This window comes from Anomaloglossus baeobatrachus, chromosome 2 (genome assembly GCF_048569485.1).
Source record: "Anomaloglossus baeobatrachus isolate aAnoBae1 chromosome 2, aAnoBae1.hap1, whole genome shotgun sequence".
In the NCBI taxonomy this organism is placed as follows: domain Eukaryota; kingdom Metazoa; phylum Chordata; class Amphibia; order Anura; family Aromobatidae; genus Anomaloglossus; species Anomaloglossus baeobatrachus.
In genome coordinates, this window is record NC_134354.1 from 272,998,013 (window position 1) to 273,021,246 (window position 23,234).

Genomic DNA, 23,234 nt, shown 5'->3' on the forward strand with positions numbered 1-23,234 from the left:
CTCACCTCCTGACAGCAGCGCCCGTCATCCCCGCGGCTGCACGCACTGCTGTGTGTCAGTGTCTGCCTGAGCTGCAGGGTGACAAGCTGCTGACACTGCGGGCAGACAATGACACACCGCAGTGCAGGCAGCGGCGGGGCTGGAGCGGGACACAGACTGCACGGGCACCTGGAGGTCACACGGAAGTGCTTCTGTGCGGCGTCCAGGGAGTGTGATGTGTGTTTACTCTGCTCCGCTTCCTCTTCTGTCATAATAACATCACTTCCTGCAAAACAGCAGGCAGCGATGAACATTACCGCAGGTAAATCGCGGCTATACCGGGGGTATACCGCACATCATTTGCTACCTGCGGTATACCCCCGGAATTTCGCGATTACATTACAGTGAATGGAGTGAAATACCGGGGGTATACCGCAGGTACCTGCTGAAAAGAAGTGACATGCACATTTTCTCAAGAAATTTTCTCAAGCAAATCTTCACAAAGAATTTTCTTGAGAAAAAAAACGCAGTGTGCGCACAGCTATTTTTTTTCCCATAGGTTTTGCTGGGAAATGTCTGCAGAAAGATTTCAAACATTTCTCAAGAAATTTCTGCAGCAAAACCGCGGGTAAAAACGCCTAGTACGCACATAGCCTTATAGTCCGAAAAATATGGTAATAGGCCTGGGGCCTTACTGGCCAGACAGATTAAAGTACAAGCAGCAAAATTTTGCATACCCTACTTGAAAGCTTCAAATACAGAGAAAATAATGGACCCCAGGAAATTGCAAACGAATTTGCTAACTATTATGCCACCTTGTATAACTTGAAGGAGGATACCCATACCCCTCAACAAGAACGAGGTAAGATACTTGCATTTTTAAGAGCAGTGAAACTCCCAAAACTATCTACTACACAGAGGAAAAGCCTTTCCCAAACGTTTACAGCGACCGAAATAGAAAAAGCTCTGGATTCTGTGAAGCTGCATAAAGCCCCGGGCCCAGATGGCATTCCAAACTATTATGAGAAATATAAAAGAAGGGAATTTTGTTTACTTACCGTAAATTCCTTTTCTTCTAGCTCCTATTGGGAGACCCAGACAATTGGGGTGTATAGCTACTGCCTCCGGAGGCCACACAAAGTATTACACTTTAAAAAGTGTAACCCCTCCCCTCTGCCTATACACCCTCCCGTGCATCACGGGCCCATCAGTTTTGGTGCCAAAGCAGGAAGGAGGAACTTATAAATTGGTCTAAGGTAAATTCAATCCGAAGGATGTTCGGAGAACTGAAACCATGAACCAAAAGAACCCTTCAACATGTGTACACAAAAGAACAACAGCCCGAAGGGAACAGGGGCGGGTGCTGGGTCTCCCAATAGGAGCTAGAAGAAAAGGAATTTACGGTAAGTAAACAAAATTCCCTTCTTCTTTGTCGCTCCATTGGGAGACCCAGACAATTGGGATGTCCAAAAGCAGTCCCTGGGTGGGTAAAAGAATACCTCGATAAAACGAGCCGAAAAAACGGCCCTCTCTTACAGGAGAGCAACCGCCTCCTGAAGGACTCGCCTACCTAGGCTGGCATCTGCCACAGCATAGGCATGAACCTGATTGTGTTTCGTGAAAAAAGTGCAGACTCGACCAGGTAGTGCTGACACACCTGCTGAGCCGTAGCCCGGTGACGCCATGCCCCGGATGCCTCTGCGGCTCTGGTAGAATTGGCTTTCAGCTCTAAAGGAATCGGAAGCCCAGAAGAACGGTAGGCTTCAAGGGTCAGTTCCTTGATCCACCGAGCCAAGGTTGACTTGGAAGCCTGCGACCCCTTACGCTGCCCAGTGACCAGGACAAAGAGCGCATCAAAACGGCGCGGGGGCCCAGTGCGCGAAAAAAGAGCCGGAGTGTTCTCCCGAGATCTAACAAGTGCAATCCTTTTCACAATTGTGAACTGGATGAGAGCCAAAAGAAGGTAAGGAGATATCCTGATTGAGAAGAAAAGGAGGATACCACCTTAAATAGGAATTCCGGGACCGGACGCAGAACCACTTCATCCTGGCGAAATACCAGGAAGGGGGCTTGCATGACAGCCCTGCTAGATCAGACACTCTCCGAAGTGATGTGCCTGCCACTAGGAAGACCACCTTCTGCGAAAGACGTGATAGAGAAAACTCTGAGAACGCTAAGAGCCAGAACTCAATGGCCACCCAGTCAGGTTGAAGACCTCAGAATTCAGATGGACAATGGCCCTTGAGACAGCAAGTCTGGTCGGTCCGGAGGTGCCCACGGTCGACCCACCGTGAGGTGCCACAGATCCAGGTATCACGACCTCCTCGGCCAGTCTGGAGCGACGAGGATGGCGCGGCTGCAGTCGGACCCGATCTTGAGTAACACTCTGGGCAGCAGCTCCAGAGGAGGAAATACATAAGGCAGTCGAAATTGCGACTAGACCTGAACTGATGCGTCCGCCGCCAGCGCTCTGTGCTGGCGGTTGATGTACGCGACCGCCGTGGCGTCGTCCGACTGTATCCGGATCTGCCTGCCGTCCAGCCACCGCTGGAACGACTTTAGGGCTAGCTACACTGGCCTTATCTCCCGAACATTGATCTGAAGGGAGGACTCTGTCAGAGTCCAGGTTCCCTGAGCCCTGTGGTGGAGGAAGACCGCTGTCCACCCTGACAAACTCTTGTCCGTCGTGACCATAGCCCAGGATGGGAGCAGGAAGGACATTTCTTTCGACCAAGAAGGGGAAGAAGCCACCACTGAGGAGAGGTTTTGTCTGCCAGTGAAAGAGAGACGTTCCTGTCTAGGGACGTCGACCTCCTGTCCCATTTGCGGAGAATGTGCCGTTGAGTGGACACAGATGAAACTGCGCAAGGGAAACTGCCTCCATTGCTGCCACCATCTTCCCTAGGAAGCGCTTGAGGCGCCTCAAGGGGTGAGACTGGGCCCGAAGGAGAGAGTGCACCCCTGTCTGCAGCGAACGCTGTTTGTCCAGCGATCGCTTCACTATCTCAGAGAGAGAATGAACTCCATCCCGAGGTAAGTCAGTGATTGGGTCGGTGTCAATTTTTACTTGGGAAATTGATGATCCACCCGAACCTCTGGAGAGTCTCCAAAACCATGTTCAGGCTGTGTTGACGTGGCACCCGGGAGGGTGCCTTGACTTAGGAGATCGTCTAGGTAAGGGATCACCGAGTGTCCCTGAGAGTGTAGGCCCATCGCCACTGATGCCATGACCTTGGTGAAGACCCTTGGGACTGTCGCCAGGCCGAAAGGCAGAGTCACGAGCTGAAAGCGTTCGACCCGGATGGCGACACACCGGGAGCGTTGATGCTCTGGTGTAATCGGCACATGGAGATAAGCATCCCTGATGTAGATTGATGCTAGGAAGACTCCCTGGGACATCGAAGCGATGACTGAGCGGAGAGATTCCATCCGAACCGTCTGGTTCTCACGTGTCTGTTGAGCAGAATGAGGGCCGGAAACGGACCGGAATGATCCGTCCTTTTTTGGTACCCCTAACAAGTTGGAGTAAAAACCGCGACCACGTTCTTGAAGCGGAACGGGGATCACAACTCCATCTGCAGAAACGAGTAGGAGGACGAGAGCTGAGCTCTATCCTGTAACCGTGAGACGGAATGTCTCTCACCCATCGGTTTTTCATCCAGTTGCACGCCAAACAAACGGTCGCCAGAAAATGGCAAACCGGTTAAGAGCTTCTTGGAAGCAGAGTCTGCCTTCCAATCGCGTAGCCCCATGGCCCTGCGGACTGCTATCGAATTGGCGGATGCTACCGCTGTACAGCTCGCAGAGTCCAGGACGGTGTTCATGGCGTAGGACGAAAAAACCGACGCCTGAGAAGTCAAAGACACAACCTGCGGAGCAGAGGTACGTGCGACCACATTAGTCTCAGACAGACAAGCTGAGATAGCTTGGAGTGCCCGCTCTACTGCGAAGGCCGGAGCAAAGACGCGCCTATGGCGTCATAGATGGATTTCATCATGAGCTCTATTTGCCTGTCAGTGGCATCCTTGAGCGATGAACCATCTGCCACTCATACTACGGAACTAGCCGCCAGTCTGGAGACTGGAGGATCCACCTTGGGACACTGAGCCCAGCCCTTAACTACGTCAGGGGGGAAAGGGTAACGTGTGTCATTAAGGCGCTGAGTAAGCGCTTGTCCGGAAGTGCTCTGTGCTTCTGGACAGCATCTCTGAAGTTAGAGTGATCGAAAGACGCACTCCGGGTATGTTTGGGAAACCTACACTGGTGTTTCTCCTACTGTGAAGCCGACTCCTCTATAGGTGGAGTTGGGAGAGAAGGACTAGCACCTGGTTGATGGACGTTATAAGGTCATTTACTATGGCGTCCCCTTCAGGTGTTGAGAGCACGTCAGGATCAGAGCCCTGAGCTGCGACCTCCGCTTCATCCTCCAGAGGGTCCTCATGCTGAGACCCCGAACCGCGTGATGCCGCCGGGGAAGGTTCCCAGCAAGCCCGCTTAGCCTGTCTGAGGCTGCGGTCCGTGTCGGAGTTCTCACCGTGGGATCTGGGTGCCACCCCAGGAGCCCTTTGCTGTACCGACCGAGAGGGCCTGGGGACGATGAACTCACTGTGCCCTGGCCCTGTGTTACTGGTCTGGACTGCCGAGCTTCTAGTATCTTAGCAGACCGTCCGTCCATGGACTGAGCCATGGAATGTGAAGCGACTCAGAGAGTTTCTCAGTCAAAATTGTAAACTCTGTCCCTTCCATCTTGCAGTGGAAACCGGCGGTACCTCCTGAGCCGAGGGTCCCACCAGTGCCGGAGGCTCCGGCTGAGGGAGCCAAAGCAAATAATGCTGCCGAATAGAGAAAATGTATACTATATATATATATATATATATATATATATATATATATATATATATACACACACTACGGAACTCAGGGGGGTCCAGCACCTGACAACTGGTGTGGCTTACCAACCGCCCCAAGCGGTGGTGTGTCCACCAGATTCCCTGCCAGGGACTCTCAGAGCTGCAGTGCTCCTTGAAATCCCCCACCGGCAGAAGTGACTGACTGTCAAGCTCGGGGGCGGGAGTACCTGTACTAGGCCGCAAACGCCTGGGACTAAAGTTAAAAACGCGGCCGGCCAACAGGCGCGGTCGGCGCGGTAGTCCCGGCTCACAAAACGCACAGCAGCCGCTGCGGCGTCTGTAACACAGGCGCTGCATGCACCGTCCCTAAGGGGACACAGAGTACCTCATGGGTGCAGGGCTCTGTCCCTGATGAAATCCAGCCTCCTGTCCGTCAGATTCCCCCAGGGGCTGCGGAGGGAGCCCGGTCCCAGTGACCGGCGACCGGTTAGGATCCCACTTTTCCCAGAACTGCGGAGCCCGTTCTGAAATCCCCCACCAGCAGAAATGATTCACAGTGCTCAGTGAGGGGGGAGGAGGATACCAAGCATGCTCCAGCACTTACTGCCGACGTCCAGTCGGCCGTCCTGCTTTTACCCCTGACTGGCAGGCCCGGGGGCGGGAGTACATGTACTAGGCCGCAAAAGCCGGGGACTAAAGTTAAACGCGCGGCCGGCCAACAGGCGCGGTCGGCGCGGTAGTCCTGGCTCACAAACCACAGAGCAGCCGCTGCGGCGTCTGTAACACAGGCGCTGCATGCGCCTTCCCTAAGGGGACACAGAGTACCTGATGGATGCAGGGCCCTGTCCCTGATGGTATCCAGCCTCCTGTCCGTCAGATTCCCCCAGGGGCTGCGGAAGGAGCCCGGTCCCAGTGACCGGCGACCGGTTAGGATCCCACTTCTGTCAGAACTGCGGAGCCCGTTCTGAAATCCCCCACAGGCAGTATTGATTATAACAATGGCTGCCAGCGTTCTGAGGGGAGGATGGAGCCGTGGGCGTGCCTAAGAAAGTGCGGGAAACTGGTGCCCCACAGTGCTCAGTGAGGGGGGAGGAGGATACCAAAGTATGTTCCAGCCCTCACTGCCGACGTCCAGTCGGCCGTCCCGCCCCTACCCCTGACTGGCAGGCTTGGGGGCGGGAGTATATGGTACTAGGCCGCAAAAGCCGGGGACTAAAGTTAAAAACGCGGCCGGCAAACAGGTGCGGTCGGCGCGGTAGTCCCAGTCTCACCAACCACACAGCAGCTGCTGCGGCGTCTGTAACACAGGCGCTGCATGCGCCGTCCCTAAGGGGACACAGAGTACCTTATGGATGCAGGGCCCTGTCCCTGATGATATCCAGTCTCCTGTCCGTCAGATTCCCCCAGGGGCTGCGGATGGAGCCCGGTCCCAGTGCCTGGATGACCGGTTAGGATCCCACTTCTCCCAGAGCCCCTAAGGGATGGGGAAGGAAAACGGCATGTGGGCTCCAGCCTCTGTACCCGCAATGGGTACCTCAACCTTAACAGCACCGCCGACTCAGTGGGGTGAGAAGGGAGCATGCCGGGGGCCCTGTGGGGGCCCTCTTTTCTTCCATCCGATACAATCAGCAGCTGCTGCTGACTAAAATGTGGAGCTTGTGTGCCTCCTTCAACACAAAGCATAAAAACTGATGGGCCCGTGATGCACGGGAGGGTGTATAGGCAGAGGGGAGGGGTTACACTTTTTAAAGTGTAATACTTTGTGTGGCCTCCGGAGGCAGTAGCTATACACCCCAATTGTCTGGGTCTCCCAATGGAGCGACAAAGAAAAATGGTTTCCCCCTATCCTGAAAGACTGTTTAATGAGGCAGCACAGAAAAGCTCTTTCCCTACCGAAATGCTCAATGCTCACATTTTTACCTTATCCAAACCAGGGAAAAATCCGGACACGCCGGCAAAGTTTCAGCCAACCTCTTTACTAAATAGAGATATTAAACTATACACCAAGATAATATCTTCAGAGCTCCTTAACATACTACCAGAGATTATCCATAATAACCAGGTCGGCTTTGTAAAAATCAGACAAGCTAGTGATAAAACTCGACGCCTTATTGATCTTATCGCCGAGTTGGAGGCGGGTCGGACGCCTTCTCTGCTTCTATCTTTGGATGCGGAGAAGGTTTAGGTTTCGATAGGGTTCATTGGGGCTACATGAAAGAAGTACTCAAGTGTTTTGGATTTTCGGGGCCAATTTTGTCATCTATTATGGCACTTTATACATCCCCTTCAGCCCAGGTTTACTCATCTGGGTTACTGTCCCAAAAATTTTGCATAACCAATGGAACGAGGCAGGGGTGCCCTCTTTACCCCCTGATATTTATTTAATTAATGGAACAATTTGCTCCAACAATTCAGGTTGGAAAATAAATCTCGGGGATTACAATAGGGAGAATGGAAAACAAAATAGGATGACGTCATCTGCAAAGAGGCCTGTGTGTCACAAACCCAAGGTTTCTCTACAACACAGTTTTCAAACTATTGCCTAGTTCATTCAAGTTAGCATTATAAAGTAAATATGAGTAAATCCCTGATACTAAATATGGGTATCCCGGAGGACGTCAGGAGGAGTTTAGAAGCAGACTTACCACTGGTGTGGATAACAGATAAAATCCCCTACCTGGGCATTCACTTGACATTCCCGATTAAGAACATAGAAAGAGTTAACTACTCAAATTTACAGCAAACTATAACAATAGAGCTACAAACATATACCAAAGTATTAGTGTCCTGGACAGACCGTATCTCCATAGTTAAAATGATGATACTGCCCCGGGGGTTCTCTATTACTTTCGCAACCTACCTATTAAAGTAACAGCACGCACCCTAAACAAGATCCAGTCAGCCCTCACAAGTTTCATATGGAACCAAGCAAACTGCTTTTCTTGACAGTAGAAGCGAGAGGCTTGGGGTGCCCAAATATACGTGCATATTATCAAGCCACATTGTTGGACCAGCTTAGATATTAGTGGATGGGGGACTCATCTAAAGCTTAGGTGCAATTGGAAGCACACCTAGTGAAATATCCCTCAATGGCCTCATTTTTGTGACACCTTCACCTCTCGAAAAATGTGCAGATTCCAGACTATCCAACAATCCCTTTGGCACTGTGTATCACCACCTAACTCTTGGGGACCTTCAGCAGTGCCCGGCCATACCGAAGCTGAACATCCCAACTGGAGTCACAAACTCAATGTTTATATATTTATTTTATTTTTCTCTTCCCCTTTTTAATATTATTTTTAACCTCCATCACAAAAGCCTGTTGAAAGTGCCCGGTACAGCCCCATCGTCACTCAGAACCACCACCATGACATCACAGGTCTACCGTGGGTGGAACACATACCTGGTCACTAATCACTTGCACTCTATTCTTCTTCAGAAATGCAACAGACGTGCAATATAGTGAAACATGGTGGTGGCAGTGTCCTTATATGAGGCTGCATGAGTGCTACCAGTGTCCGGAAGCTACATTTCATTGATTGCTTTCAATATAAAGCAGTACGTTTTATACCATGAATGTGGTAAAATATTACTTCTTTCTGGACTTTCTCGACTCTCAAGGAGACCCCAACCGACTTTGTGGAATTAGCAGTACCCAAAGGAGTGGAAGTTTACCCTTAGCCTTGAATGCTTTCACAATAGCCCAATGGAAATAGCTGTTTCCAAGGCCGACAGGTCCTTGAGTGGCCTATCAGAGATCAGAAAGTGAGAACTGGAAGGCTGAAAGACCTTAATAATAGAAAAGTAGGTGCTAATGGCTCTAACCACAACCAGCTAGTGAAGAGAATTCTCCCGGAATGAACAAGAGATAGACAATAAGAGAGGAAAACAATGTCCCCATTATGAATGTCCAAAACCATCTTTGGAACAAAGGAGGTCAATAGGTTTAAAGAGAATCTGTCAGCAGGTTTTTGTAAAGGAGTTGTCTGTTTATTAATATATTTCATGAGAACAAGTCCATTCTAAAATGGAACCTGTTACCTGGTAAAAATACTGTTAACCTGCAGATTAATAGCATTTGGAACCTGCCTGGCGCCTGCACTTCGAGCCCTGCTGCCAGAAGGAAAAGAACTTCATTCTTTTGGGTTTCAGTCATCAGAGTGGTACCGGTGTGGGTCAGTCACCGCTCTGTATCGAGAGCAGCGTCTGTAACCACACCCCGTCACAAGACTGACAGCCGCTCAGAATTAGACCCGGCTATCAGTCAGTGTGGTGGTTACAGCAGCCACCTTTGATACACAGAGCGGTGACTGAACCTGTACCGGCGCGTCCCTGATGACTGAAACCCGAACACTGCCATAAGGAAAATAAAGTTAATTTCCTCCCGGCAGTGGGGTTTGATGTGCTGGGCAGGTTCTAAATGCTAATAACCTGCAGAATAACCCCATTTCTGCAGGATAACAACATTTTTTCACATAAGAGGTTCTCTTTAAGCAATTCCCTTTTTAACCCTTTAGTGACGGAGCTAATTTTCACCTTAATGACCAGACCAAATTTTGCAATTCTGACCAGTGTCACTTCATGAGGTTATAACTCTGGAACGCTTCAACGGATCCCGGTGATTCTGAGATTGTTTTTTCGTCACATATTGGACTTCATGTTAGTACCAAATTTAGGACAATATTTTTTGTGTTTATTTATGAAAAAAATTGAATATTGGCAAAAATTTTGAAAATTTAGCAATTTTCAACTTTTGAATTTTTATACCGTTAAACCAGAGATTTCTGTGACACAAAATAGTTAATAAATAACATTTCCCACATGTCTACTTTACATCAGCACAATTTTGGAAACAAAATTTTTTTTTGTTAGGAAGTTAGAGGGGTTCAAAGTTTATCAGCAATTTCTCATTTTTACATCAAAATTTACAAAACCAGTTTTTTAGGGACCACATCACATTTGAAGTGACTTCAATAGGCCTAGATGACAGAAAATACCCAAAAGTGACACCATTCTAAAAACTGCACCCCCCAAAGTACTCAAAACCACATTCAAGAAGTTTATTAACCCTTCAGGTGCTTCACATGAACAAAAGCAATGTGGAATGAAAAAAAGCAAAAATTAAATTTTACCTAAAAATGTTGCTCTAACCCAAATTTATTCACTTTTAGAAGAAATAACACAACAAAATGGACCTCAAAACTTGTTCCCCACTTTCTTATGAGCGCGCCGATACCCCACATGTGGTCAGAAACCTCTGTTTGGACAAATGGGAGGGCTCGGAACAGAAGGAGCAATATTTGAATTTTGGAAAGCAAATTTGGCTGAAATAGATTGCGGGCACCATGTTGCATTTACAGGTCCGCTAAGGTACCTAAACAGAAGAAATCCCTCACAAGTGACACCATTTTGGAAACTAGACCCCTCAAGGCTTCTATCTAGGGGTATAGTGAGCATTTTAGATCCACAGGTACTTCACAGATTTTGTTAACGTTACGTTGTCATATTGAAAATTTTAATAATTTTCTCAAAAATGTTGCTTTAGCATCAATTTTCTCACTTTTTCAAGAGGTAATTCCAAAAATTTGACCTCAAGGTTTGTTAACCACTTTTTTATGAGCGCGGTGATACCTCACATGTGGTCTGAAACCTTTGTTTGGACAAATGGGAGGGCTTGGAACGAAAGGAGCAATATTTGAATTTTAGAAAGGAAATTTGGCTGAAAGAAGGGAATTTTGTTACTTACCGTAAATTCCTTTTCTTCTAGCTCCTATTGGGAGACCCAGACGATTGGGGTGTATAGCACTGCCTCCGGAGGCCACACAAAGCATTACACTAAAAAGTGTAAGGCCCCTCCCCTTCTGGCTATACACCCCCAGTGGGATCACTGGCTCACCAGTTTTAGTGCAAAAGCAAGAAGGAGGAAAGCCAAGAACTGGTTTAAACAAATTCACTCCGAAGTAACGTCGGAGAACTGAAAACCGTTCAACATGAACAACATGTGTACCCGAAAAACAACCAAAAATCCCGAAGGACAACAGGGCGGGTGCTGGGTCTCCCAATAGGAGCTAGAAGAAAAGGAATTTACGGTAAGTAACAAAATTCCCTTCTTCTTCGGCGCTCCATTGGGAGACCCAGACGATTGGGACGTCCAAAAGCTGTCCCTGGGTGGGTAAAGAATACCTCATGTTAGAGCTGCGAAGACAGCCCTCCCCTACGGGGAGGCAACTGCCGCCTGCAGGACTCTTCTACCTAGGCTGGCGTCCGCCGAAGCATAGGTATGCACCTGATAATGTTTGGTGAAAGTGTGCAGACTCGACCAGGTAGCTGCCTGGCACACCTGTTGAGCCGTAGCCTGGTGTCGTAATGCCCAGGACGCACCCACGGCTCTGGTAGAATGGGCCTTCAGCCCTGATGGAACCGGAAGCCCAGCAGAACGGTAGGCTTCAAGAATTGGTTCTTTGATCCATCGAGCCAGGGTGGCCTTAGAAGCCTGCGACCCTTTGCGCTTACCAGCGACAAGGACAAAGAGTGCATCCGAACGGCGCAGGGGCGCCGTGCGGGAAATGTAGCTTCTGAGTGCTCTCACCAGATCTAACAAATGTAAATCCTTCTCATACCGATGAACTGCATGAGGACAAAAAGAAGGCAAAGAGATATCCTGATTAAGATGAAAAGAGGATACCACCTTCGGGAGAAACTCCTGAATGGGTCGCAGCACTACCTTGTCCTGGTGGAAGACCAGGAAGGGAGCCTTGGATGACAGCGCTGCTAGCTCAGACACTCTCCGAAGAGATGTGATCGCTACCAGAAAAGCCACTTTCTGTGATAGTCTAGAAAGTGAAACCTCCCTCAGAGGCTCGAAGGGCGGCTTCTGGAGGGCAACTAGTACCCTGTTCAGATCCCATGGATCTAACGGCCGCTTGTACGGGGGTACGATATGACAAACCCCCTGCAGGAACGTGCGTACCTTAGAAAGTCGTGCTAGACGCTTCTGAAAAAAGACGGATAGCGCCGAGACTTGCCCTTTAAGGGAGCCGAGCGACAAACCTTTTTCTAACCCAGATTGCAGGAAAGAAAGAAATGTAGGCAATGCAAATGGCCAGGGAGACACTCCCTGAGCAGAGCACCAGGATAAGAATATCCTCCACGTTCTGTGGTAGATCTTAGCGGACGTGGGCTTCCTAGCCTGTCTCATGGTGGCAACGACCCCTTGGGATAATCCTGAAGACGCTAGGATCCAGGACTCAATGGCCACACAGTCAGGTTCAGGGCCGCAGAATTCCGATGGAAAAACGGCCCTTGGGACAGCAAGTCTGGTCGGTCTGGTAGTGCCCACGGTTGGCCGACCGTGAGATGCCACAGATCCGGATACCACGCCCTCCTTGGCCAGTCTGGGGCGACGAGTATGACGCGGCTGCAGTCGGATCTGATCTTGCGTAGCACTCTGGGCAAGAGTGCCAGAGGTGGAAACACATTAGGGAGCCGGAACTGCGACCAATCTTGCACTAAGGCGTCTGCCGCCAGAGCTCTGTGATCGCGAGACCGTGCCATGAAGGTCGGGACCTTGTTGTTGTGCCGGGACGCCATTAGGTCGACGTCCGGCCTTCCCCAGCGGCGACAGATTTCCTGAAACACGTCCGGGTGAAGGGACCATTCCCCTGCGTCCATGCCCTGGCGACTGAGGAAGTCTGCTTCCCAGTTTTCTACGCCGGGGATGTGAACTGCGGATATGGTGGAGGCCGTGGCTTCCACCCACATCAGAATCCGCCGGACTTCCTGGAAGGTTTGCCGACTGCGTGTCCCCCCTTGGTGGTTGATGTATGCCACCGCTGTGGAGTTGTCCGACTGAATTCGGATCTGCCTTCCTTCCAGCCACTGCTGGAAGGCTAGTAGGGCAAGATACACTGCTCTGATTTCCAGAACATTGATCTGAAGGGTGGACTCCTGCTGGGTCCACGTACCCTGAGCCCTGTGGTGGAGAAAAACTGCTCCCCACCCTGACAGACTCGCGTCTGTCGTGACCACCGCCCAGGACGGTGGTAGGAAGGATCTTCCCTGTGATAATGAGGTGGGAAGAAGCCACCACTGCAGAGAGTCCTTGGCCGTCTGGGAAAGGGAGACTTTCCTGTCCAGGGATGTTGACTTCCCGTCCCATTGGCGGAGAATGTCCCATTGAAGTGGGCGCAGATGAAACTGCGCAAACGGAACCGCCTCCATTGCCGCCACCATCTTCCCGAGGAAGTGCATGAGGCGTCTTAAGGAGTGCGACTGACTTTGAAGGAGAGCCTGCACCCCAGTCTGTAGTGACCGCTGCTTGTCCAGCGGAAGCTTCACTATCGCTGAGAGAGTATGAAACTCCATGCCAAGATACGTCAGTGATTGGGTCGGTAACAGAGTTGACTTTGAGAAGTTGATGATCCACCCGAACGTCTGGAGAGTCTCCAGTGCAACATTCAGGCTGAGTTGGCATGCCTCCTGAGAGGGTGCCTTGACAAGTAGATCGTCCAAGTAAGGGATCACAGAGTGTCCCTGAGAGTGCAAGACTGCTACCACTGCCGCCATGACCTTGGTGAACACCCGTGGGGCTGTCGCCAGACCAAATGGCAGAGCTACGAACTGAAGATGGTCGTCTCCTATCACGAAGCGTAGAAAGCGTTGGTGCTCTGTAGCAATCGGCACGTGGAGATAAGCATCTTTGATGTCTATTGATGCTAGGAAATCTCCTTGAGACATTGAGGCAATGACTGAGCGGAGGGATTCCATCCGGAACCGCTTGGCGTTCACATGCTTGTTGAGCAGTTTTAGGTCCAGAACAGGACGGAATGAGCCGTCCTTTTTTGGCACCACAAAGAGATTGGAGTAAAAACCTTGTCCTTGTTCCCGAAGAGGAACAGGGACCACCACTCCTTCTGCTCTTAGAGAATGCACCGCCTGCAGAAGGGCATCTGCTCGGTCGGGATGTGGGGAAGTTCTGAAGAACCGAGGCGGAGGACGAGAACTGAACTCTATCCTGTACCCGTGAGACAAAATGTCTGTTACCCACCGGTCTTTGACCTGTGGCAGCCAAATGTCGCAAAAGCGGGAGAGCCTGCCACCGACCGAGGATGCGGAGGGAGGCGGCCGAAAGTCATGAGGCAGCCGCCTTGGAAGCGGTACCTCCGGTTGCTTTCTTGGGGCGTGAGTGAGTCCGCCAGGAATCAGAGCTCCTTTGCTCCTTCTGAGTCCCTTTGGACGAGGAGAATTGGGGCTTGCCCGAGCCTCGAAAGGACCGAAACTTTGACTGCCACTTCCTCTGTTGAGGTTTGCTTGATCTGGGCTGGGGTAAGGAAGAGTCCTTACCTTTGGACTGTTTAATGATTTCCGCCAATTGCTCACCAAACAGTCTGTCTCCAGATAATGGCAAGCTGGTTAAACATTTTTTAGAAGCAGAATCTGCTTTCCATTCTTTTAACCACAAGGCTCTGCGCAAAACTACAGAGTTGGCGGATGCCATTGAGGTACGGCTCGTAGAGTCTAGTACCGCATTGATAGCGTAGGTCGCAAACGCAGTCATTTGCGTAGTTAAGGACGCCACTTGCGGCACTGCTGGACTTAAGAAAGAGTCCACCTGTGCCAGACCAGCTGAAATAGCTTGGAGCGCCCACACGGCCGCGAATGCTGGAGCAAACGACGCGCCAATAGCTTCATAGACAGATTTTAACCAAAGGTCCATCTGTCTGTCATTGGCATCTTTAAGTGAAGCCCCATCCTCCACTGCAACTATGGATCTAGCTGCAAGCCTGGATATTGGAGGGTCCACTTTTGGACACTGGGTCCAGCGTTTGACCACGTCAGGGGGAAAGGGATAACGTGTATCCTTCAGACGTTTGGAAAAACGCTTGTCCGGATAAGCATGGTGTTTCTGGATTGATTCTCTGAAGTCAGAGTGGTCCAGAAAAGTACTCAATTTACGCTTGGGATACAGGAAATGGAATTTCTCCTGCTGGGCAGCTGCCTCCTCTGCTGAAGGGGCTGGGGGAGAAATATCCAACAGCCTATTGATGGCCGCTATAAGGTCATTTACCATGGCGTCACCATCTGGCGTATCCAAATTGAGTGCGGTGTCAGGACCAGACTCCTGATCACCCACCTCTGTCTCATCATATAGAGACCCTTCTCGCTGAGACCCTGACCCGCGTGATGACGTGGAGGGTCTCTCCCAGCGAGCTCGCTTAGGCGGCCTGGGACTGTCATCAGAGTCAGAGCCCTCAGCCTGTGATGCCTGGGACCCCCTTGAAGTACGGATTAGTTCCAACTGAGGGGGACCGGAGAACATAGACACAGCAGTGTCCATGGTCTGAGCAACTGGCCTGGACTGCAAGGTCTCCAGGATTTTTGTCATAGTCACAGACATTTTATCAGCAAAGACTGCAAATTCTGTCCCCGTCACCGGGGCAGGGTTCACAGGCGTCTCTGCCTGGGCTACCACCACCATAGGCTCTGGCTGACGAAGTGCCACTGGGACTGAACATTGCACACAATGAGAGTCGTTGGAGCCTGCTGGTAGATTAGCCCCACATGCTGTACAAGCAGTGTATACAGCCCGTGCCTTGGCACCCTTGCGTTTTGTGGATGACATGTTGCTGTCTCCTCAGAGCAATATAGGGGTATACAGCCAAGAAGCGACCGTACAGTGCAGTATATATATATATATATATCTGGTACAGGAAAAAGTACACCATACAACACTGTGGCACTAGTGGGGCCAGCACTAATGTGCTGCTTACCGCCCGCTAAACGCGGGTGTGTGGTCGCCAGAAATCCCTAGTCTGGGTCTCCCAGAGCCTGTGTCCGTCCTCCAGCCAGACTGCATGCAGGAATGGCTGCCGGCGTCCTGTGGAGGGGGGGGCGGGCCCTGGGCGTGCTCAGACCAAAAGCGGGAAACCTGCGTCCCACTGTGCCTAGTGAGAGGGCTGGAGCATGTAAATAAGGCTCCAGCCCTCGGCGCTGACGATTGCACAGCGTCTGTCCCATTCCCTGATTGACAGGGAGGGGGCGGGAACGAAACGGAGCTAGGCCGCAAAAGCCGGGGACTAAATTTATAAGCGCCGCCGCCGTAAAAGCGCGGTCGGCGCTAAGTCCCCGGCGCACTACAAGTCCCAGCCGCGCCGCCGCTCCGAGAGTGGCCGGCGCGGTAGTTCCCAGCACATGAAGTAACACAGCTAAGCTGCTGTGACTCAAACCCCAGCGTGCAGCGCTACTGTCCCCGGCGCACTAACACACCCAGCAAGTCTGGCGTGTGCGTGCCTGTCTGTACGGGGACACAGAGTACCTGAAAGTTGCAGGGCCTTGTCCCTGAACGGTACCCAGCTCCGTATCCAGCAGGTTCACTGGGTCTGTGGATGGAGCCCGGCCTCAGGGCTTGGGGGCCGGTAGGATCCCACTTCCTCAGAGCCCCTCAGGGGGATGGGGAAGGAAAACAGCATGTGGGCTCCAGCCTCTGTACCCGCAATGGGTACCTCAACCTTAGAAACCACAAGTGGGGTAAGAAGGGAGCATGCTGGGGGCCCCATATGGGCCCTCTTTTCTTCCATCCGACATAGTCAGCAGCTACTGCTGACTAAACAGTGGAGCTATGCGTGGATGTCTGACCTCCTTCGCACAAAGCAGAAAACTGGTGAGCCAGTGATCCCACTGGGGGTGTATAGCCAGAAGGGGAGGGGCCTTACACTTTTTTGTGTAATGCTTTGTGTGGCCTCCGGAGGCAGTGCTATACACCCCAATCGTCTGGGTCTCCCAATGGAGCGCCGAAGAAAAGATTGCGGGCACCATGTCGCATTTGGAGGTCCCCTAAGGTACCTAAACAGCAGAAACCCCGCACAAGTGGCCCCATTTTGGAAACTAGGCCCCTCAAGGAATTTATCTAGATGTTTGGTGAGTACCCTGAGCCCTCAGGTGCTTCACAGAATTTTATAACGTTGAGCCATGAAAAAAAAAAAATAAAATTTTACCACAAACTTGTTATTTCAACCAGGTAGCTTTTTTTTTTACAAGAGTAAAAGGAAAAAATTCAGCATAACATTTATTGTGCAATTTCTCCTGAGTTTGGCGATACCTTATATGTGGTGGAAATCAACTGTTTGGGCGCATGGCAGGGCTCGGAAGGGAAGGAGTGCCATTTGACTGCAAAATTGGCTGGAATCAATAGCGGACGCCAGGTTGCATTTGGAGAGCCCCTGAGGTGCCTAAACAGTGGCGGTCCCCCACAAGTGACTTCATTCTGGAAACAAGACACCTCAAGGCTTTTATCAAGGTGTATAGTGAGCAGTTTGAATCCACGAGTACTTCACAGAATTTGATAAGCTTAGGTTGCCATATTGAAAATTTTCATTTTTTTCACAAAACTGTTGCTTTAGCATCAAATTTCTCACTTTTTCAAGAGACAACAACAAACCGTGGACCCCACAGGTTGTTATCCAATGTCTTATGAGCACAGGGATACCCCACATGTGGCCAAAAACCTCTGTTTGGATAAATGGGAGGGCTTGGAATGGAAGGAGCACCATTTGAATTCTGGAAAAGTTTAAATAAATTGCGCGCACCATGTCACATTAGCAGGGCCCCTTGGGTACCTATACATCAGAAAACCCCCACAAGTGACTCCATTTTGGAAACTGGATTTTATTCAGGAGTATAGTAAGCATTTTGAATCCACAGGTACTTCACAAAAATGTTGCTGTAGCAACAAATGTCTCACTGTTAGGCTCTGTGGCCATGATCCAGCGACACGGCATCTAGTACACAGTGTCAGCCTCCTGCAGAGATGTGAGTGTTGTCCACGGGAGAACGCAGCTGCCCAAGCCCACGATTTGGGTTCAGGCCGCTGTGGAGCTCTATGCTACCTGCAGAGAACACTCATCTCCGCAGCATAAATTGACATGCTGAGGCTCGGGAAGCTGCGCCACAGGTCGGTTTATGCTGCGGAGAAAAGAAGCACATTGGGCATGGGATTTTTAAAAATCCTTCCACTGTGCTTCTACTGCACAACGCAGCGCTATGGACGCAGGGAAAACACTCTGCGCCCAAAACGCTGCAAACCCTGATTGTGGGCACACAGCCTAAAAAGCGTCAATGGATGAATGGATAGATGTCAAACAAATATAACGTCCCATTCCCCTGCATATTCTAAGCTGGCGCCCTTTAGTGCCTTTCATGTGGCACTAAAGGGTGCCTAGCCTTGTATTTAGCCCCCCAAAAAATTAATAATTAAAATAAACGACGTGGGGTCCCCCCTATTTTTGATAGCCAGCTAGGGTAAAGCAGACAGCTGTAGCCTGCAAACCACAGCTGACAGCTTCACCTTGGCTGGTGATCAATTTGGAGGGCTCCCCAGGCTTTTTTTAAAAAAAAAAACAAAAAACGTGGGGTCCCCCCCAAATTAGATCACCAGCCAAGGTGAAGCGGACAGCTGGGGTCTGGTATTCTCAGGGTGGGAAGAGCCATGGTTATTGGACTCTTCCCAGCCTAAAAATAGCAGGCCGCAGCCGCCCCAGAAGTGGCGCATCCATTAGATGCGCCAATCCTGGCGCTTCGCCCCAGCTCATCCCGCGCCCTGGTGCGGTGGCAGACGGGGTAATATATGGGGTTGATACCAGCTGTAATGTCACCTGGCATCAAGCCCTGGGGTTAGTGATGTCACGGCATCTGAACAGATACCCGACATCACTAACCCAGTCAGTAATAGAAAAAAAAAAGACAAAAAAAAAATTTATTTGAAAAAACACTCCCCGAAACATTCCTCTTTTACCAATTTATTGAAAATAAAGAAATTCCGGTCGCTGTAATCCATTTTGGAGGTCCCGCGCCGACTCTGGATCTTCTAGAATATGGGGGGCACGTTCAGGGAACGTATCCCCCATTTTCTGGAAGAGCAAGCTCTCCATAAGCAGTGTGGGTGCAGTAATCTGAGAATACTGCACTCACACTGCCCCGGTCCAACCTAGGGCAGAGTGACCTGCAGTAACCTCATTCCAGAATATGAGGGGCACGCTCACAGAACGTACCCCCCATTTTCTGGAACAGCAGCCTCTCCATGTGAGGAGTGTGGCTGCAGATCACTGCACTCACCCTCCCCCGGTCCACAGTGGAGCCTGTGCATCAGCGACATCAGCAGGATCCCTGCTTGCAGGGATCCAGCTGACAGCCGCTGTCTGCGCATGCGCCGCCAGCATTGAAGAAGGAGGCGGCGATCGCGGGCCCGGAGCGGCAGACAGGTAATGTATAACCGGGGGCTTGGGGGGGGGGGGTGACCTAGTGGGACCTGGGGACACCTTTCTGCCGCATGTGACGTGTCACATGCGGCAGAAAGAGCAGAATGAAGGCGGCCGCGCGCTGTGCGCCGCCATCTTCCACGCTCCGGAGGGGGGAGGGGGGTGGTGGCTCTGGAGAACCGGAGGGGGCTCCGGTCACCAGAGGGCTCCGGTGGACCGGAGGAGGGGTCAGGGGGAGGACATTTCCCTCCGATCTGAAATGTTTGATAATTTCAGATCGGAGGGAAATGACTGCAGAGCCGGCGCCGGCGGCAGTTTTCTGTGCGCTTCGGCGCCATTTTGGATGTCCGGTGGGGGTAGGGGTGGGGGTGGGGGGACTCTCCGGTACCGGGGGCTTTGGGGGCACTAGGGGGTTAGATTTCTTTCTCATCTGACATGTTTGATCATGTCAGATGAAAAAGAAATCAGTTTTACCGGCCATTTCTTTTTTTTTCATGTGTTCGTCGGTATACGGTGTATACCGCCGATCACATGATCGGGGTCCAAAAAAAACACCCCGATTCATAATCTGGGGGGTCTCAGCTACCCCCGGTAGCTGAAACCACCGAGATTTTCGGTCGCTGGGGGGCGCTACAGGGTTTTTTCGTGCCGCCGCTTTAAAGCGGCGGAACAGAATAAGTACCCTGTTTTGCCGCCGCTTTAAGTCGTACGGCCGTCGTTATGAGGTTAATAGTACAAAATGCATGGCACTTGTATTACACACTGAAATGTTCCATTGCTTCTTACCAGGTAAATGGCTGATAAAGTACTGTATTTTGCACATCTATGGCTCTTGGTCAGCGTTTAAGCACTGACCAAATATGACATGTCAATCCTCTCTACCTCATATTAAGTTTATTTAAAAATCTTTACTCACTGTAGTATACAAGAAAGAACGGCTTTCAGTCACTTTCTCTGGGGCAATCACCATTTTTCCCGAAGAAAATAGGTTCTTGTTTATGCTTGTAAAGTATTTGCAGGCTTCATCGCCCACAAAGCTGCGGCCTTCACTCCTGGACATGCATTCTGCAAAAAAAAAAACCGAAGAGAAATAAAGTGAGAAAAGAAGCAATAATATAAAATAACAGGTTAATAAAATAAATTGTTACCACTTTTGTTATTTTAATAAATGAGCCAATATGTTTTTTTAAAAATAATCATGTGCTCCTCTACTGAGTTCCCTTCCTCACTTTCCTGGGTACAGCGCCTGTTTCCACAGCTTAGGCTAGGTTCACATTTCCGTTGTTTTGCATCAGTCACATGTGTTGCTTGACGCTTGATGCGTTGTACAACGGATGACAAGTACTGGAAGAGAAAGCGGATTCCGTTATAAAACAAGAGAGAGAGAACAATCAGCTGATCGCTCTCATTAGCCAGCTGCCGGGTGATCAGCTGATCGCTCTCATTAGCCGGCTGCCGGGTGATCAGCTGATCGCTCTCATTAGCCAGCCGCCGGGTGATCAGCTAATCGCTCACAGAAGCCGGCCGCCGGGTGATCAGCTGATTGCTCTCATTAGCCGGCCGCCGGGTGATCAGCTGATCGCTCTCATTAGCCAGCCGCCGGGTGATCAGCTAATCGCTCACAGAAGCCGGCCGCCGGGTGATCAGCTGATCGCTCTCATTAGCCGGCCGCCGGGTGATCAGCTGATCGCTCTCATTAGCCAGCCGCCGGGTGATCAGCTGATCGCTGTCATTAGCCGGCCGCTGGGTGATCAGCTGATCGCTTACAGAAGCCGGCCGCCGGGTGACCAGCTGATCGCTCTCATTAGCCGGCCGCCGGGTGATCAGCTGATCACTTACAGAAGCCGGCCGCCGGGTGACCAGCTGATCGCTCTCATTAGCCAGCCGCCGGGTGATTAGCTGATCGCTCACAGAAGCCGGCTGCCGGGCAATCAGCTGATCGTTCGGCCGCCAAGAGAGCATGCGGAGCGAAATCAAAAGGATTCCGCTGCTCAAAAAACGCTACATGCTGCGTTCCTGCCGCCCGACGTTCAGTCATTCCACGACTGATCAGTCAGGCGGCGGATGCAACGCAGCGTCATCAGTCACAATCCGTCGCTCATACAAGTCTATGGGAATAACGGAATCCGCCAAACAGATTGCGTTATTTATCAGAGCCGCGGATTGTGACTGATCATAAAAAACAGAAAGGTGGACCTAGCCTTAAGGCCGCTTTACACGCTATGACATCGCTAAAGCGATGTCGTTGGGGTCACGGATTTTGTGACGCACATCCGGCCGCGTAAGCGATGTCGTTGTGTGTGACACCTATTAGCGATTTTGAATCGTTGCAAAAACGTTCAAAATCGCTAATCGGTGACATCCCCCCCAATCTCAATTATCGTTGCTGTTGCAGGACGCAGGTTGTTCGTCATTCCTGCGGCAGCACACATCGCTATGTGTGACACCACAGAAACGAGGAACCTCACCTTACCTGCGTCCCGCCAGCAATGAGGAAGGAAGGAGGTGGGCGGGATGTTCGTCCCGCTCATCTCCGCTTTGATTGGGCGGCCGCTTAGTGACGTCGCTATGACGCCGAACGAACCGCCCCCTTAGGAAGGAGGCAGTACGCCGGTCACAGTGACGTCGCTATGCAGGTAAGTAGTGTGACGGGTCCGCGCGATTTTGTGCACCACGGGCAGCGATATACCTGTGACGCACAAACGATGGGGGCGGGTAGGCACGCTAGCGATATCGGTAACGATATCGCAGCATGTAAAGCGGCCTTTAGTCCCCTTTATGCCTCTTTCGGTGGGGGACATAAAGTAACTGCTTCACCCAATGAGTGGCCGCAGTTATGGCTTCAGCAGTAACACGCCATTTAAGCCAAAACACCAACGTCTTGACACATGAATATAAGGTTTATTTTATCTTTTCACTGGGTCACTGTGTCACTGGGCCCAATTTTAAAATAAAAAAATCTAGTTGACAACTGCTTTAATTCTATTCTCTAAATCTGACTGAGGTTGGGGGGGTGACAGGTTGTCCAGGCGTGGCTCACAAGTCTGCAGTTCCTGTATGTGGCTGCACACTTGTGAATCCTCGCACTGTCAGGATTCTCTGATGCCGGGAGAAGGCAGTCACATACGGTACTTCCGGTCACATTCCGACTAAATGTTTCTGGCCTTGCGCAATTCAATTGTATTGAGTGAGGCTAGTGATTATTTTTTTTATGCTTTTCTTTTTTCCTCCCCCTAATTTAAAGAGCCATAACTTTTTTTTGGTCGACATAGCCATGTGATGGTTTGTTTATTGCTGGACAAGTTTTGAAAGACACCATCTATTTTATCATATGGCGAAATCGCAAAGAACCCGCAATTCTTGTTTGTTTTATACACAGCATTTTACAGTGAAAGTGACCTAGCGGTATGATTCTCTAGGTTAGTTTGATTACAGAGATACCAAACATGCATAGGTTTTGGTTTCTGGAAATGGTGAAAAAAAAATTCTAAAATTTGTTAGCAAAAAACATATTTCACTTTTCCAACAGTCTTAACGTTTACAAATTTTGGGGAATCCACAATTCTGGCATTTTTAATTTTTTTCTCATTATGCTGATTTTATACTTGATAGATCGTACTTTTACGAATGCAGCGATGCCAGATGTGTATTTTTAACTTTCTTAATTTTCAATGGGGTGTAAGGGAGGTGATTTCAATGTTACATAGTTATATAGTTACTTAGGTTGAAAAAAGACCTAGGTCCATCTAGTTCAACCTTCCTCCACCAGTTCTACATTTAGTCACTAAGTCATTTATAACCAACAATGTTTTGTGTACTGAGGAAATCATCCAGCCCTTTTTTAAAAGCTGTTATAGTATCTGCCATTACTACCTCTTGTGGTAGTGTATTCCACAGTCTGACCGCTCTAACTGTAAAGAACCCTTTCCTATTTAGGTGTCGGAATCGCTTTTCTTCCACTCGCAGTGAGTGCCCCCTGGTCCTTAGTACTGTCTTTGGAAGAAATAAGTCATGTGCCAGTTCTTTATATTGACCACACATGTATTTATACATATAAATGAGATCTCCTATGAGACGTCTTTTTTCTAAGCTAAACATATCTAACTTTTTCAACCTGTCATCATATGGGAGGCCTTCCATTCCTTGTAATAGT

At 50.2% G+C, this 23,234-nt stretch overlaps 1 protein-coding gene across 8 annotated transcripts in view; it reads right to left on the reverse strand.

Moving 5' to 3' along the window:
• Positions 1–23,234, reverse strand: part of LOC142289835 (uncharacterized) — a 232,811-nt gene that overhangs the window by 65,404 nt on the left and 144,173 nt on the right. For all 8 annotated transcript variants that reach the window (XM_075333765.1, XM_075333770.1, XM_075333762.1 and 5 more), the window contains one exon: positions 19,998–20,146. In XM_075333765.1, the coding sequence (XP_075189880.1) occupies positions 19,998–20,146 (149 nt within the window). The remainder of the gene's footprint in view (positions 1–19,997; positions 20,147–23,234) is intronic.